Below are 13,490 nucleotides of genomic sequence, written 5' to 3'. Positions count from 1 at the left end.
GCAGGCATGGGGAGAAAGTGGTATGTGACTTGTGCTGCACGGAATTCAAGGATTCCAACCCCAAATCGCCTATTGAGCCGATTCAGACAGACGTTGTGCAATGCGTGTAAATTGAAAGTGAAGACGTTCAACTTTGTGCCGTGCTTTTTGCACAATCTTTCGGGTAACGACGCGCATTTCACCGTCACTGAATTGGGTTACAATGATCAAAAGATTTCGCTCATATCGAATTCTGAGGAGAAGTATATTTCGGTCACGAAACACGTGACCAATAACTTATCCATACGGTTTGTCGACACATCCCGGTTCGTGGCCTCCTCCCTGTCCACCTTGGCCGGTAACCTAATGACACCCGATTTCGTTAAATTCCGGTAGAGAGCCAAAATGTTCCGCTCCGAAGATATGCCGTTGGTGACGTGTAAGGGCGTATACCCCTACGAGTACACTGATAGTTGGATTAAATTGGACGAAACGGAACTACCGCCTCATGACGCTTTCTATAGTCAGTTGAATGAGTCAAATGTCGATGACGACGACTAGTCACGCCACGGAGGTGTGGAACCGTTTCGACTGCTCAACCCTCGGTGAGTACAGCGACCTATATCTTAAGATCGACGTGTTGTTGTTGGCTGACGTGTTTGAGAACTTTCGCGACATATGTACTTCAACATACAATTTGGACCTGGCGAACTATTACACAGCGCCTGGTTTTAGTTTCGATTATATGTTGAAGTACACCAGGGTGAAGCTGGAGCTCTTAAACGACTACGATATGCTACTGATGGTGGAACATGGCATTCGTAAAGCAATTTAAGAACGTTAAAAATGATTACAGGCAATAACCTGTACGGTTAGGTTATGAGTCAGTCCATGCCGTACGGTGGCTTCCAGTGGTATGAAGGAGCAGATCCTCTGATCGACCTGCAATTGCTTTCGGACACTGGTAATACGGGTCTTATATATGAAGTGGACGTATCGTATCCAAAAGAGCTGCATGATAAGCACAACGACTTGCCGTTCTTGACCGGCAACAATGTACCATCGGGTTCCAAAGAAACCATTTATTCGATAAATATTTACATCTTATAAGGAAAACCATTGAGAATATTCGGAAACGCATCCGCATTGAACTAATCTCTAGTCTAAGCAAGCTCGTAAACCAACCAACCTTCAACGACTGTATCAAATACGGCGAAAGCTTTTGCACCGTCATAATGGACACAAAGATTGTCAAGTTTATCAAACCAATATACGTCGGTTTAGCAGTGCTTGACATTAGCAAGTCGCTAATGTACAAGTACTTCTACGACGTATTAAAACCTCATTATGGCGACGCAATCAGCCTGGTTTACATGGATACTGGTGAGTACAACTGTACAGTAGAAATATTTTTACAATATTTATATATTTTTAATTTTTCTCAGATTCCTTCATATACGTTCTCAGAGTCAGAGACTTCTACCAGGATAGAGCTGATAGTCCCGATTTACTGGTGCACGTTTACGCATCTAGCCTGCACAAAGATCACTCTTGATTCTCGACCACGAGGAAGAAGACGTCTGGTCTGTTTTCAGACGAGACCGGAGGCCTCACCCTCTTTGAGATCGCTGCACTTCGTTCAAAGTGCTATGCTTTTGACATGGAAGGCAGCGAACTCATCAAGTCTAAGGAGATCCGCAGACACGCCGTCCGGAACCATCTGTCTTTGGACGATTACAAACGATGTTTGTTTGAAGACGATGGTGACGATGCGTCAAAACGAGCGTTGGCCGGAGAGAATGGCCGTGTAGTTATCAGAGCCATACGTGATGGTGAGATTCCACCGACATTGTCACTACCGTACACTCCGTACCGACAGAACGTGTCAATTCGTTCTTTCGAGCACGAATATTCTAATATTTTAGAAATATACCTTTGAAATATTGTGAGAATGTAATATTCGCTGCCAAATTATATTCTGAGAACATAGTGAGAATATTACAAAATATTAGCAGTGCTTGACATTAGCAAGTCGCTAATGTACAAGTACTTCTACGACGTATTAAAACCTCATTATGGTAACGCAATCAGCCTGGTTTACATGGATACTGGTGAGTACAACCGTACAGTAGAAATATTTTTACAATATTTATATATTTTTAATTTTTCTCAGATTCCTTCATATACGTTCAACAGTTGCTCATATGTGCTAGTTTTGTTAACATTATTTTCTTTTAACCACTGAATAAATAATTTATCTGATTGATACATTCTTTCACCTATGTATCATACCTACTTTGTTAATCGATTTAGTGTGCTCTATGTCTGAATAACTAAGTTAAGACCTGTATTCTGTTGCTGTTTTACTTGGCTATTGGTACGTAATCACAATTAATTTTCTACACTTATCACTTCAACAATCTCAGCGCTGTCCTATCAGCTGTTTTTTTGGAGACTTAAACGATAGTATACAAAGTAGCTTTGATCTCATCAGATTACCAAGCCATTTTCGATTTGTTTTTATTTGTCCGGAAACTTCAACGCTGGGCTCATTCATAACTGTAAGCACATTTTCCATATCAACTCTTTACCATGCCGCCTAAATTAGATACTCCAATCAAGCCTTCTCAGAAAAACAAGGTTCCCCGTTCTGACTTATGTGGAAAATCAGAAACAGTTTCTAATGAAGATCTTATGGTTACTTTAAATGCGTTCAAGGTTGATATTTTATCTTCGACCCAGGCGCAATACAAAGATTTAAAAAATAACTTATTGAATGTATCCAACCAAATACTTGAATTAAAAGCTGAGAATTCGAAACTTCGTAAAGAAATAGATGATCTGAAGATTAAAGTAGCCAATTTAGAGTGCCACGCCCTTGATCAGTCGCAAACAGTAGTGACCCAAGTTCTCCTTGAAACATTTGCTCGTGAACGTTGTCAATCCAACCTAATTATCTATGGAGTTCCTGAATCACTCTCTACTGAAGTATCTGTTAGAGTCACGTATGACAAAGCAACCCTAGTGGATTTACTTAGGCCACTTGGTGAAGTTGTACCTTCAAATGCAAAACTTGTTCGTCTTGGTAAACCACGTTCTGAAGCACCTCGTCCAATAAAAATTATTTGTAACAGTAAAGAGTCTGCTTTAAGTCTACTGTCTCAGTTTAACACTGCAAAACGTAACGGGCTGCCGCTTCCTGAGGGTCTTCGCATTACTAGTGACAAAACTGAGTTGCAGCGCAAACTTTTGCGTGATTGTTACAGTGATCTTGAGCGGCGAACAGCGGCTGGTGAGTCTGGTTTACGTATCATCTTTGAAAATGGTTTACCGAGAATACAAGATGCTGCATCACGTAGAAGAGGATTCAGCCAACCGCCATTCACCCGTTCATAACAATCAATATCAAGTAGTCAACCCCTGTCCGGCTTCTACCAAAATTGCCGTGGTCTCAGGTCCAAATTATTTAATTTAAATTGTAATTCATTAACTCTCTCTTGTAATTTTTTCGTACTCACTGAAACGTGGCTAACTGATAATTTTTCGAATTCAGAGCTAGGATTTGTCAATTATAATATTTTTAGATATGATCGATGTAGTGCTTCTAGTAATTGTTTGCGAGGAGGGGGTGTTCTTATTGGTGTTCGTAAAGATATCCCAGTTATCCCTATTTCTGTATGTGCGATTAATGTTGAACATTTATTTGTGCGTATTTATTCAGAAACATTTAACTTTGTTATCGGTGGAGTCTACATTCCCCCACTTTCCTCCCCTTTAATTTATGAATCCCACGCTAATTGCATTGATCATCTTATGCACCGATTTCCAGAAGATATATTTATCATTTGCGGGGACTACAATCTACCTGAGATTTCTTGGTCTTGTGATAACAATGGCTTAACTTACTCATATACCTCTTCTACGCGTGCTCCTTTCATTCCTGAAACGTTTGCTACAAACGGATTTTATCAAATCAATAGTGTCCTAAACTCAAATAGTACTATTTTAGATTTAATATTTTGTAATGATAAACATCTCATAGTTGAAAAATCAAATGAACCGCTTGTGCCTATAGACAAATATCACCCCGCGCTTAACTTATCACTACCAGTAGATACTCAATTTCCCAATTGCAACAAGAGCCATAGCTACTATAACTTTCAAAAAGCCAACTACAGCAATATACGTCTATTTTTATCGTCTTTTGATTGGTTTTCCACACTTCAGTTATGGGACATTGATTCAGCAGTAAATGTACTATATGATGCTTTGCACAAGTCTGTAATAGACTTCGTGCCATTATACTACTTTAATGATTCTTCCTTTCCGCCTTGGTTCAATAAAAACCTTAAGCAAATTATTTTCTTAAAGAAAAAAGCGCATAAAAAATATAAAGCATCTTTAAGTATTAATGATTATAGGGAATTTTCTTTACTTCGTGCCAAGTTTAAGTATGAGTCAAAAAAATCTTATCGTGCCTACACAAATTATGTTGAAAATGCACTTGAAAATAATCCTAAACACTTTTGGAAATTTATAAAAAATAAACGTTCCGAAAACGCCATTCCTAGAATATTGTCTCTTAATAATAAAACCTCTTTAAATGAGCTTGATTCTGCCAATCTTCTGGCAGAATATTTTTCCTCAATATATAATAATTCGCCTCCGTTTGTTGATACGATATCGGATGCAATAAAAATACCAACTTTTGATCTGCCAAATACCGTTCACTTTAATGTTGATGATATATTTAATTGTCTTTTAGACCTAAGGAGTGACAAGTCTATTAGCCCTGACGGTTTACCAGGTACGTTCTTTTACGAGCTTAGATCAATTTTGTCCTATCCTTTGTGGGTTATTTTTAAACGTTCGCTACAGGAAGGTATTTTTCCTTCTATGTTCAAAATAAGTTCAGTTACACCAATCCCTAAATCTAACTGTCTATCTCTCGCTTCAAATTACCGACCAATATCCATACAATCACATTTATCAAAAATCTTTGAAAAATTAGTCCTCAATGCAATACAACCATTTGTTAACCAAATACTCATAGATGAACAGCATGGATTTAGACCTGGTCGATCTACCTCCACTTGCAACGTCCTCTTTTGTAATTATGTGTTTAACTCATTTCAGTGTGGCTTTCAGACAGATGTAATTTATACGGATTTTAATAAAGCTTTTGACTCTATTAATCATAAGGCCCTAATTCATGTGCTCAAAGAAACTGGCTTCGGTGAGCCTCTTCTGTCATGGTTCAGTTCTTATTTAAACAATAGGTATCAATGGGTTAGAGTTTTCGGAATAAAATCTAACTTATTCCATACTAAATCAGGTGTACCTCAAGGGGGGCACTTATCTCCTTTACTATTTTCTATATTTGTTAATAGTATACAGCTAACTCTAAAACACTCTCGCGTTCTCTGTTTTGCGGACGATATGAAAATATTTATGCAAATTCAATCTCCTAGTGACTGTATAAGGCTCCAAGCAGATCTTGATAAATTTGTTGACTGGGTAACTAAGTTGGGTTTAACACTTAATCTATCCAAATGCAAAGCTTTTACATTTTCTAGGAATCACTCTCCGATTACTTTCCCATATCGCCTTGGTAGTGAAGAAATCCCTCGTGCATCTAACAATATTATGGACCTTGGATTCAAATTCAGCCATAATCTTGACCCCAGTGCTCACATCCAACATATCTGCTGTAAAGCCTTCAAAATGCTTGGTGTTCTTATTAGATTAACCAGAGAGTTCAAGCTTGAAAAGACATTAAAACTTTTGTTTTGTGCACTGGTCCGCCCTATATTAGAGTATGGCAGTGTGGTATGGGACCCCAACACGGCAGACAACTGTCGCCAGTTAGAAAGGGTTCAAAATAAATTTCTATGTTTTGCTGGGCGGGCGCTGGGTTTACCATGTCCACCCCATGATTATAGCCCCGTGGCAAATAACTTAGGCCTTTCCACACTGTCATCGAGGCGTATTATTGCGGGCTCTAGGTTTCTCAGGGGTTTGCTTGATGGGAAGATAGAATGTCCTGCGCTATTATCTCTGATCCCTTTTAGGGTTCCGCAAATCAATACCAGATCAAATGCGCCTTTCCGAGTCACGCATGCCCCCACGAACTACCTAATGAATGAACCCCTTCACCGGTTACTTAGAAGTGCCAATGTGGATCCTAATTTTATATTATAATAATATTTGTATTGAGTTTTGTAATATCTTATTCGTATTTCGTTTTATTAGTTGTAAACATTTTTTATTTGTCTTTTGTTATTTGTTTTTATGTAATTCTGTTTGTTTTGTATCTTTCTCTCAAAATTAGTTAAAATTAAATATGTAAACATAGCTTGTAAAAAAAGGGATACATCCAGTAAACTAAATAAATAAATAAATAAATAAATAAATAAATAAATTACAAAATATTCTGGTTATATTCTAGAAATATTTCATTGCTATGTGGGCGTATAGCTTACCTGGAAAATGGTGTAATATATATTTTTATTAGGACACTATTTTTTATTTGCACATAGTACTATATTTTATCGATAAGTATTATATCTTATACATAAATTTCGAGACGGTGATAATTATATAAGATTGTACTTTCATTATCAGAAAAGTACATTATTAATAATTTTTTTTTCTCATATATGATGTATGAGTCTATGAGTTAATCGCAGTTACCAATATTTTTATCAAAATTAAATTTTTTACATAGTCACAAGTATAATAACCTGCTGAATTTTTATTTAATTATTCTATTATATAAACACAATTATTATAATTATAATATTAATAATTTTTGTGTATACCAGGGGTGTATTTAAGGGATATATGAGCCCCCTTTGAACCAGCGCTATCAATCATTTTTTAGGCAACTTCTAATAAATATGGACCTACTGTTCTTTTTTCATCATTACTTTCATTTTTAGCAAAAAAATTTTATAACATGTTTAACAAAGTAAAAAATATTAAATACCCTCCTAAAATAATTTTTGAATAGGCCTAAAGGGAATACCTCATTAACAAGTGTCAACCTTATACGCAATACATTTTACTATATTCTCTTTTTGAATTTTCCTGGTTTTAATAATAACATTTTTGTTACACTGATTCTGATGTAATATTTTTTTGCAAAACAATTATCGTGCTCGGCGTAGCCGGGTACCCCAACCGGAATCAGTGGCCTACTCATGATGATGGCCCGAAAAGGCTTACGCGACAAAGACGCGTAAGGCTCATAGGACTCTGGAACGGGGGCGGAGCCCCATATTAATTACAAGTATTATTTAAAATATTTCAAAGAAAATTTTCCTATTGCATTTGGTAGACACTTGTATAACGTATGAGCAATTAAATGTAAAAATAAAGTGTCCATTTTTAACAGATTATGTTACAGAATTGATGGTATATAAATGGAACACTCAACATTTTCATAATAAAATGTCATATACACAACTACGTTGTATAGAGGCAAGATGTAATGGCCATTATTTTTAATTTTGTACAAAATTTAATGGAAAGTACCATTTTGTAATATGATATTTTTCAAAATACAGTGCAACCTCAATATAACGAATTCCTCGATTTAACGAATTTTCTGAAATCCCCTAGAACTCTCCGTAAGAGAAAATGCAAAATATACCTTTATATTACGAATTACTGATGTTAGAATCCTTGATATAACGAATTTTTAATCACTGCAGATTTAAACAGAAATTGTCATTTCTATATAACGAATACTTCCAATCGATTGCATCTAATTGCACAAGAATTCCTGTCTCGACAGTTTCAGACGTGGTTCAGACTCGTACGCTTTAAGTTTGTTGAACTGAAAAAACGTACCGTTGCATAATTTATTGTAAAAACTGTTGTTTGCTACTGTCAGTGAATATTAAATTGCAATGGCTGAAAAAAGAAAAAGGTGTTCCCTAGCTGTCGAAGAGAAACAAAAAATCATACGTTGGCGAAAATCCTTAAAAGAAAAAATCAGACATCGCTAAATAGTTTAACATTCCCGCAACTACCTTGGCCACAATTTTAAAATTCAAAGATAAGTTCTCAGTAGAAAGTGGGTTGCCTGCAAACAGTAAAAAACTGAAATCATGTGAATTTAGGGACTTGTCCTTAACATGTCTACACTAAGGCTTGGATCACCTGTGATGCATTTAGCAACTGGCTTAAAGGACTTGACAAAGATATGAAGAAAAAGAAGAAGAAAATTCTTTTGTTCATCGATAATTGTCCTGCACACAGACACATTCCTAATTTGACTAATATACAAGTACTTGCCTCCAAATACTACTTTGAAACTTCAAACACTAGACCAAGGAATTAGTCAAAGCTTTAAAATGCACTATAGGAAGGAAGTTGTCAGACGCTATCTAGCTGATATTGAACTCCAAAAGCCGACTCAAATTGACGTATTACAGGCTATGTGGATGATCAGTAAAACTTGGAATAAAGTCACTGAAAGAACAATTACAAATTGTTTCAAGAAAAGCGGATTTAAGTGTGAAGATGAAGATAACGATGTGCCCCTCGCAGAACTTGTGAAGATCTGGCAAGCTACTAGTGCAAATGAGGAGGAAGACTCGACATCCATACAACTGACTGACTTCGAATTTGTGAGCTTCGATGATGATTTAGCAGTCTGTGGAGAACTGACTGATGATGACATTGTCACATCTGTATTGCCAGTATGTAAAGGAGAAGAGGAAGAAAGCGAAGAAGAAGAAAATGAAATTGAGGAACGTGAATTGACAATTAATGATGCTCGTAGAGCTCTAAATGTAATGAAATCTGTATTTCTGCAAAAAAATGTTTTGAGTGAGGGTATAGTCACATCAATAAATGAATTGGATTGCGCATTAGATTTCATAGCTATCACTACTTCCAAGCAGACGACAATATATGATTTTTTCTCTGTTTAAAACGAAAAACCACAAGATTAGAATGCCATGTTAATTTTTTATTACATATGTATTAATCATCTATTCTGATAACATATTCTTTGAGAAAACTTTATATTTGTTATTTTATAAGAAAACTGAGATGATTTTTTAAATAAATATTGCTTTTTTTTAACTTCTTTTTACTGTATAAATAGTGAAAACCGTTCGTTATATATAACAGGATAATTAGGTAAAAGTTCGAAATGCTGAGATCAATAATGTTTTTTGATCACCTCGTTATATCGAGGTTGCACTGTATAATGTCTTTATTTTTTGTTAAAGATTTATCTAAGTAATCTTAATTTTTTTTCCTTTTTGTCAAGATATACAAGTTTTTTTTTTTTTTAATAAATATATAGTTTTATTTTAAAGAATTATTTCAGAGTATGTCATAATATTATTAAAATGTCTGTGTTTATATATTTTATTTTATTTTATGACTTAGATTTTGTACAATAAATTTCTATTCTCTGTAAAAACAATGCAAGTCTAATGTTAGACTTATAATATGGATTATGAATATTAGAAACCTTAAAAATAAATCAGTAAATAGAATTAACTGGAGTAATTGAGTTTTTTTTATTTTCTGTGTAATTAAAATCTAATGACATGTCGTTTTTAAAATCACCGATCAATTGTGGACCGCTCTGAAACTACCGTTAGGTATTACTTTAGGGTGTATCACACCATCTATAGCTAGAGGTGCTTTTGCTTAAACCAAATCCAACTTTTGAAGTTGCTCTTTTTATAATACATAGATATTTTAATATCTTGGACAAGATATTTACTTTTTATTATTCACCCTTTTTCTTTTATTAGCTTTTGGTAAAAAATCACAGAATTATTTATACCACATAAAAACTCTTTCGCAATTAAATATTCATAAATATATTACATCTATTTTATAGATAATTAAAAATATTAGAATTAATTACGGAAACCTTGTTAGATTTTAAATAATAATTCTTTTCTGAGTTATACTTGTCATGCTTTAATAAAACCCAATGACTGAAAACACAATTGCTTTTATAATCTTCAATCTTTGAGCCTAGATTAAAAAATGTTTAAATTTGAATATATCTAATTGTTTTTGTTATCATATATTGCATTGTTTTAAAATAAATAACTAAGTAAAACAAATTACTTTTAATTACAATTCGTTTGCTTCTGGGAAACATAATAATTATCTTAACAATAATTGTGATTTACTTATGAATGAATGAAAAATATTTAATGAAATCTTTTTTCTAATGATAAAACTTCGCCATTAATACTGAGAAATATAGCTGTCATAACGTATTCATCCGTCTAAAAATTTCACTTGTCGGGCAATACCTATCATATTTATTTACTTATGTTGTCACAGCAATCGGTTCTAAGCCAATAAACACAAATATTTAGCCAATATTGACTAACATAGAATACAAAACTAACAACCAACCGACTTTATTATAGTTGATTCTATCATCATCTAAAATTTTGAAATTCCACATAATTTTAAACATTTAAAAAATTACTTAACATTTTCCTATCGTATAAAATGACATTTTCAAAAAAAAATACTGCATTTTAAGTGCTATAACTTTTTAAAAAACAGGGATCCTAATGATTTTTCAAATATGGTCACTAAGGACACTAATTATTTATGACGCACATTTTATGAAAAAGCTAAGTATATATCGAGAGAGACACGGGTGAGGGTCAGTCTAGAATGTAGCACGGTGCTGTGTCAGATATTATTATTGAAAAAATGAACTTTCGACCCTAAAAACATTTTTATAATGTGTCCCTTTAAAAGTGAATTTGTTTTTTATTTTGTATGTAATTATGTAAAAAATTAATATTTAATTTAATTAATCTAACCATTTTTTTATAATATATCTGTATTTAATTAATTGATTGAAACAATTTTTCTAGTATATTAAATATAAAATATAAATATAAATATAAAATATAAAATATAAAAATAATAAAATAATAAATTTTTGTTCATTGGAAAATTATATGAATTATTTTTTTGAGTGTGAAATATACAAATAAAATATTCTCTATTTTTTATTATTGGTTATGTCAATTGTAAAATGTTTACAATTAATTATTATTATAATAAATATATTTTATGTTTTATTAACTGACTTTTTATATGATTTATTTATTAATCTAACAAATGAATTATGTATTTTTTTTTCTTTATTAATATATACACAAACGGCATAATAAGAGTATTAGCTTATGACAACGAAGAATGAAATATTGAATGAAGAAGCCACTCACCAATGACATTTACGTCTTTTAATTATTTTGTATAAACCTTATTTTTTTTTGTTAGCGATTAAGTAGGTCTCTGTATCATTTACGCTTAAAGCTTTGAGGAGGGTTAACAAGGATGGTTAATAAATCTAGGCTCTGATAATAGTGGCAACAGAGGATGTGAATTTAGCGTTGCCTCGATTTGCCATAGTAGTGTTCTCGTTTCATCAAATGTCAGCAATACTCCCTTTGAAACCCTAATTAAATGTCTCTTTATGGATTTCACAGTTCTCTCTCATTAACCGTCATAATGTGACCATACACACAAAGACAAATATGTAAGTCTTTATTGGCGTGACCTTCCACAAGTCGCTTAGTACAAGTATTGGGCCCCAAAGGTCTACACCGCTATTCGCAAATGGTCTGGAAATTATCACTCTTATTCCGGTATATAATTATTAATTATTCGATTGATTGTGGCAACACCAGTAGCTTTTTTTAATGGATATAATTGAACAAATCGAGAAAAGTACTGCAAATACTGCAAATAATGACCCTGATTTTTTAAATTCTTTTTGTTCTTAATGGAGTCATTTAGCCTTTCTTTGTATTTTAAATTTTTGCTTATGTTTTCAATTTTTTCTTCTTGTCCAATTCAATTTTATTGAATTTCATCTAATAATGTTCATATTTCTAGTTTTATGATAATTTTAAGTTGTATATTAACTGTCAATTACATATTGTATTTTTTGGGCTAATGCCTGTATCAGAAACAATAAATAANTGCCATGATCAGATACTATCATTTTCGGTTTACCCCAGTCCGGTATATAATTATTAATTATTCGATTGATTGTGGCAACACCAGTAGCTTTTTTTAATGGATATAATTGAACAAATCGAGAAAAGTGATCCAATACCACAAACAAATAAGATACTCCATTCCAACTAGCAGGCAATGGTCCATACAAATCAACAAATACACAATCATTTGGAGCATTGTATTGAATATTTTTCATAAGTCCTTCGACTCGACAAGTTTGAGGTTTTGCTCGTTGACACAAATCACAAGAAGACAATAATCGCTTAACAATGCGGTCCATATTATTAAATATACAAAACTGCTTCAACACACCAACACATTTCTTTGGACCAACATGACCATATAATTCATGGAAATTAATAATTGTAGAATTAATATTTAACATAGGTAAGCATATTAACCAATTTCCCGTGGATTGAGATTTACGACGAAACAATATATTATTGTACAACTTATAGCATTTAGATAATTCAAGATCAGGACACGAAGTAGACAGTTTATNCCAGATCAGGACACGAAATAGATAGTTTGTTAATGATCGAAATTAATTTTGGATCTGATCGTTGTTCAACTTCAACCGACGAAAAAATATTTACAATAGATACTGGTAATCTAGGAGGGGTTTCAATCTTAATGGCCATCAGTCTAGGCATGGGTTCTTCAATAACTTCATCTCGGCCGACTGGACTACAAGAAAGCGCATCTACGACGTTCTGTTCTCCCAGACAATCTTCTAAGAAAGTACTGCGGGTATCCAAAATACAAAGAGACTCTTCGTTAGACGATACTTTTTCCTCCAACATACCAATTTGCTCAACAAGACTATCGTGACGTTCTGCACAAACTTTTTCCCTCTCGAACAATTTAGACTGAAAAAGATCTTTTTGGATATCTAAGCTCTTTTGAATATCAGTAAATAGCTACCGATTTAGTACCTTCATCTCTAGCTTTCCCTTGAGAAGTTCAGATAACATTTCAGATAAACTAATAGTAGGGTAATTTGGAGAGAGCTATACCCCCCCCGCCGCACCAACTCGCCACCCTTGTGGTGGTGGGAGTGTACGGGGGGATTAAATCTAACGTAAACTAACCTAATGGAATGGGAGGGGGAACGACGAAACCTTATGTAAACTAACCTATCGCGGGGGGAGGGAGAGGATGAAACCCAATGTTTTCTAAGAATTTTATCATCGACTAGCAGACGCTTAGGTAAGCACATGTCTGACATCAAAGGTATCATAATATTATATCGCTCATAAGCGTCTGTAATTTTATGGGAAAAAATTGTGACGCTGTCTTTGTATTTTATTTTTATTTTTATTTTAACATTATTACAGGCAAAGCCCAAAATTAATTACAATCTTCATAAATATATTAGTAATACATTATCATTCTTAGTACAATCAAAATACATTAGCAAATAAACATTTTTTTTTTTTTTTTTTTTTTTTTTTTTTTTTTTTTTTTTTTTTTTT

The 13,490-nt window shown here is 33.6% G+C and overlaps 1 protein-coding gene across 1 annotated transcript; it reads left to right on the top strand.

The window, feature by feature from the left end:
* Positions 1–8,339: 8,339 nt before the first annotated feature.
* Positions 8,340–8,921, top strand: LOC126897884 (uncharacterized). The gene has a single exon (XM_050671826.1). It carries the CDS (start codon positions 8,340–8,342, stop codon positions 8,919–8,921), a length of 582 nt encoding a protein of 193 aa, XP_050527783.1.
* The last annotated feature ends 4,569 nt before the right edge of the window (positions 8,922–13,490 follow it).

Source organism: Daktulosphaira vitifoliae, unplaced genomic scaffold (assembly GCF_025091365.1).
Source record: "Daktulosphaira vitifoliae isolate Bord-2020 unplaced genomic scaffold, ASM2509136v1 Scaffold_2, whole genome shotgun sequence".
In the NCBI taxonomy this organism is placed as follows: domain Eukaryota; kingdom Metazoa; phylum Arthropoda; class Insecta; order Hemiptera; family Phylloxeridae; genus Daktulosphaira; species Daktulosphaira vitifoliae.
Note: the sequence above shows the minus strand (reverse complement) of the source record. Positions and strands in the feature narration are given on the sequence as shown.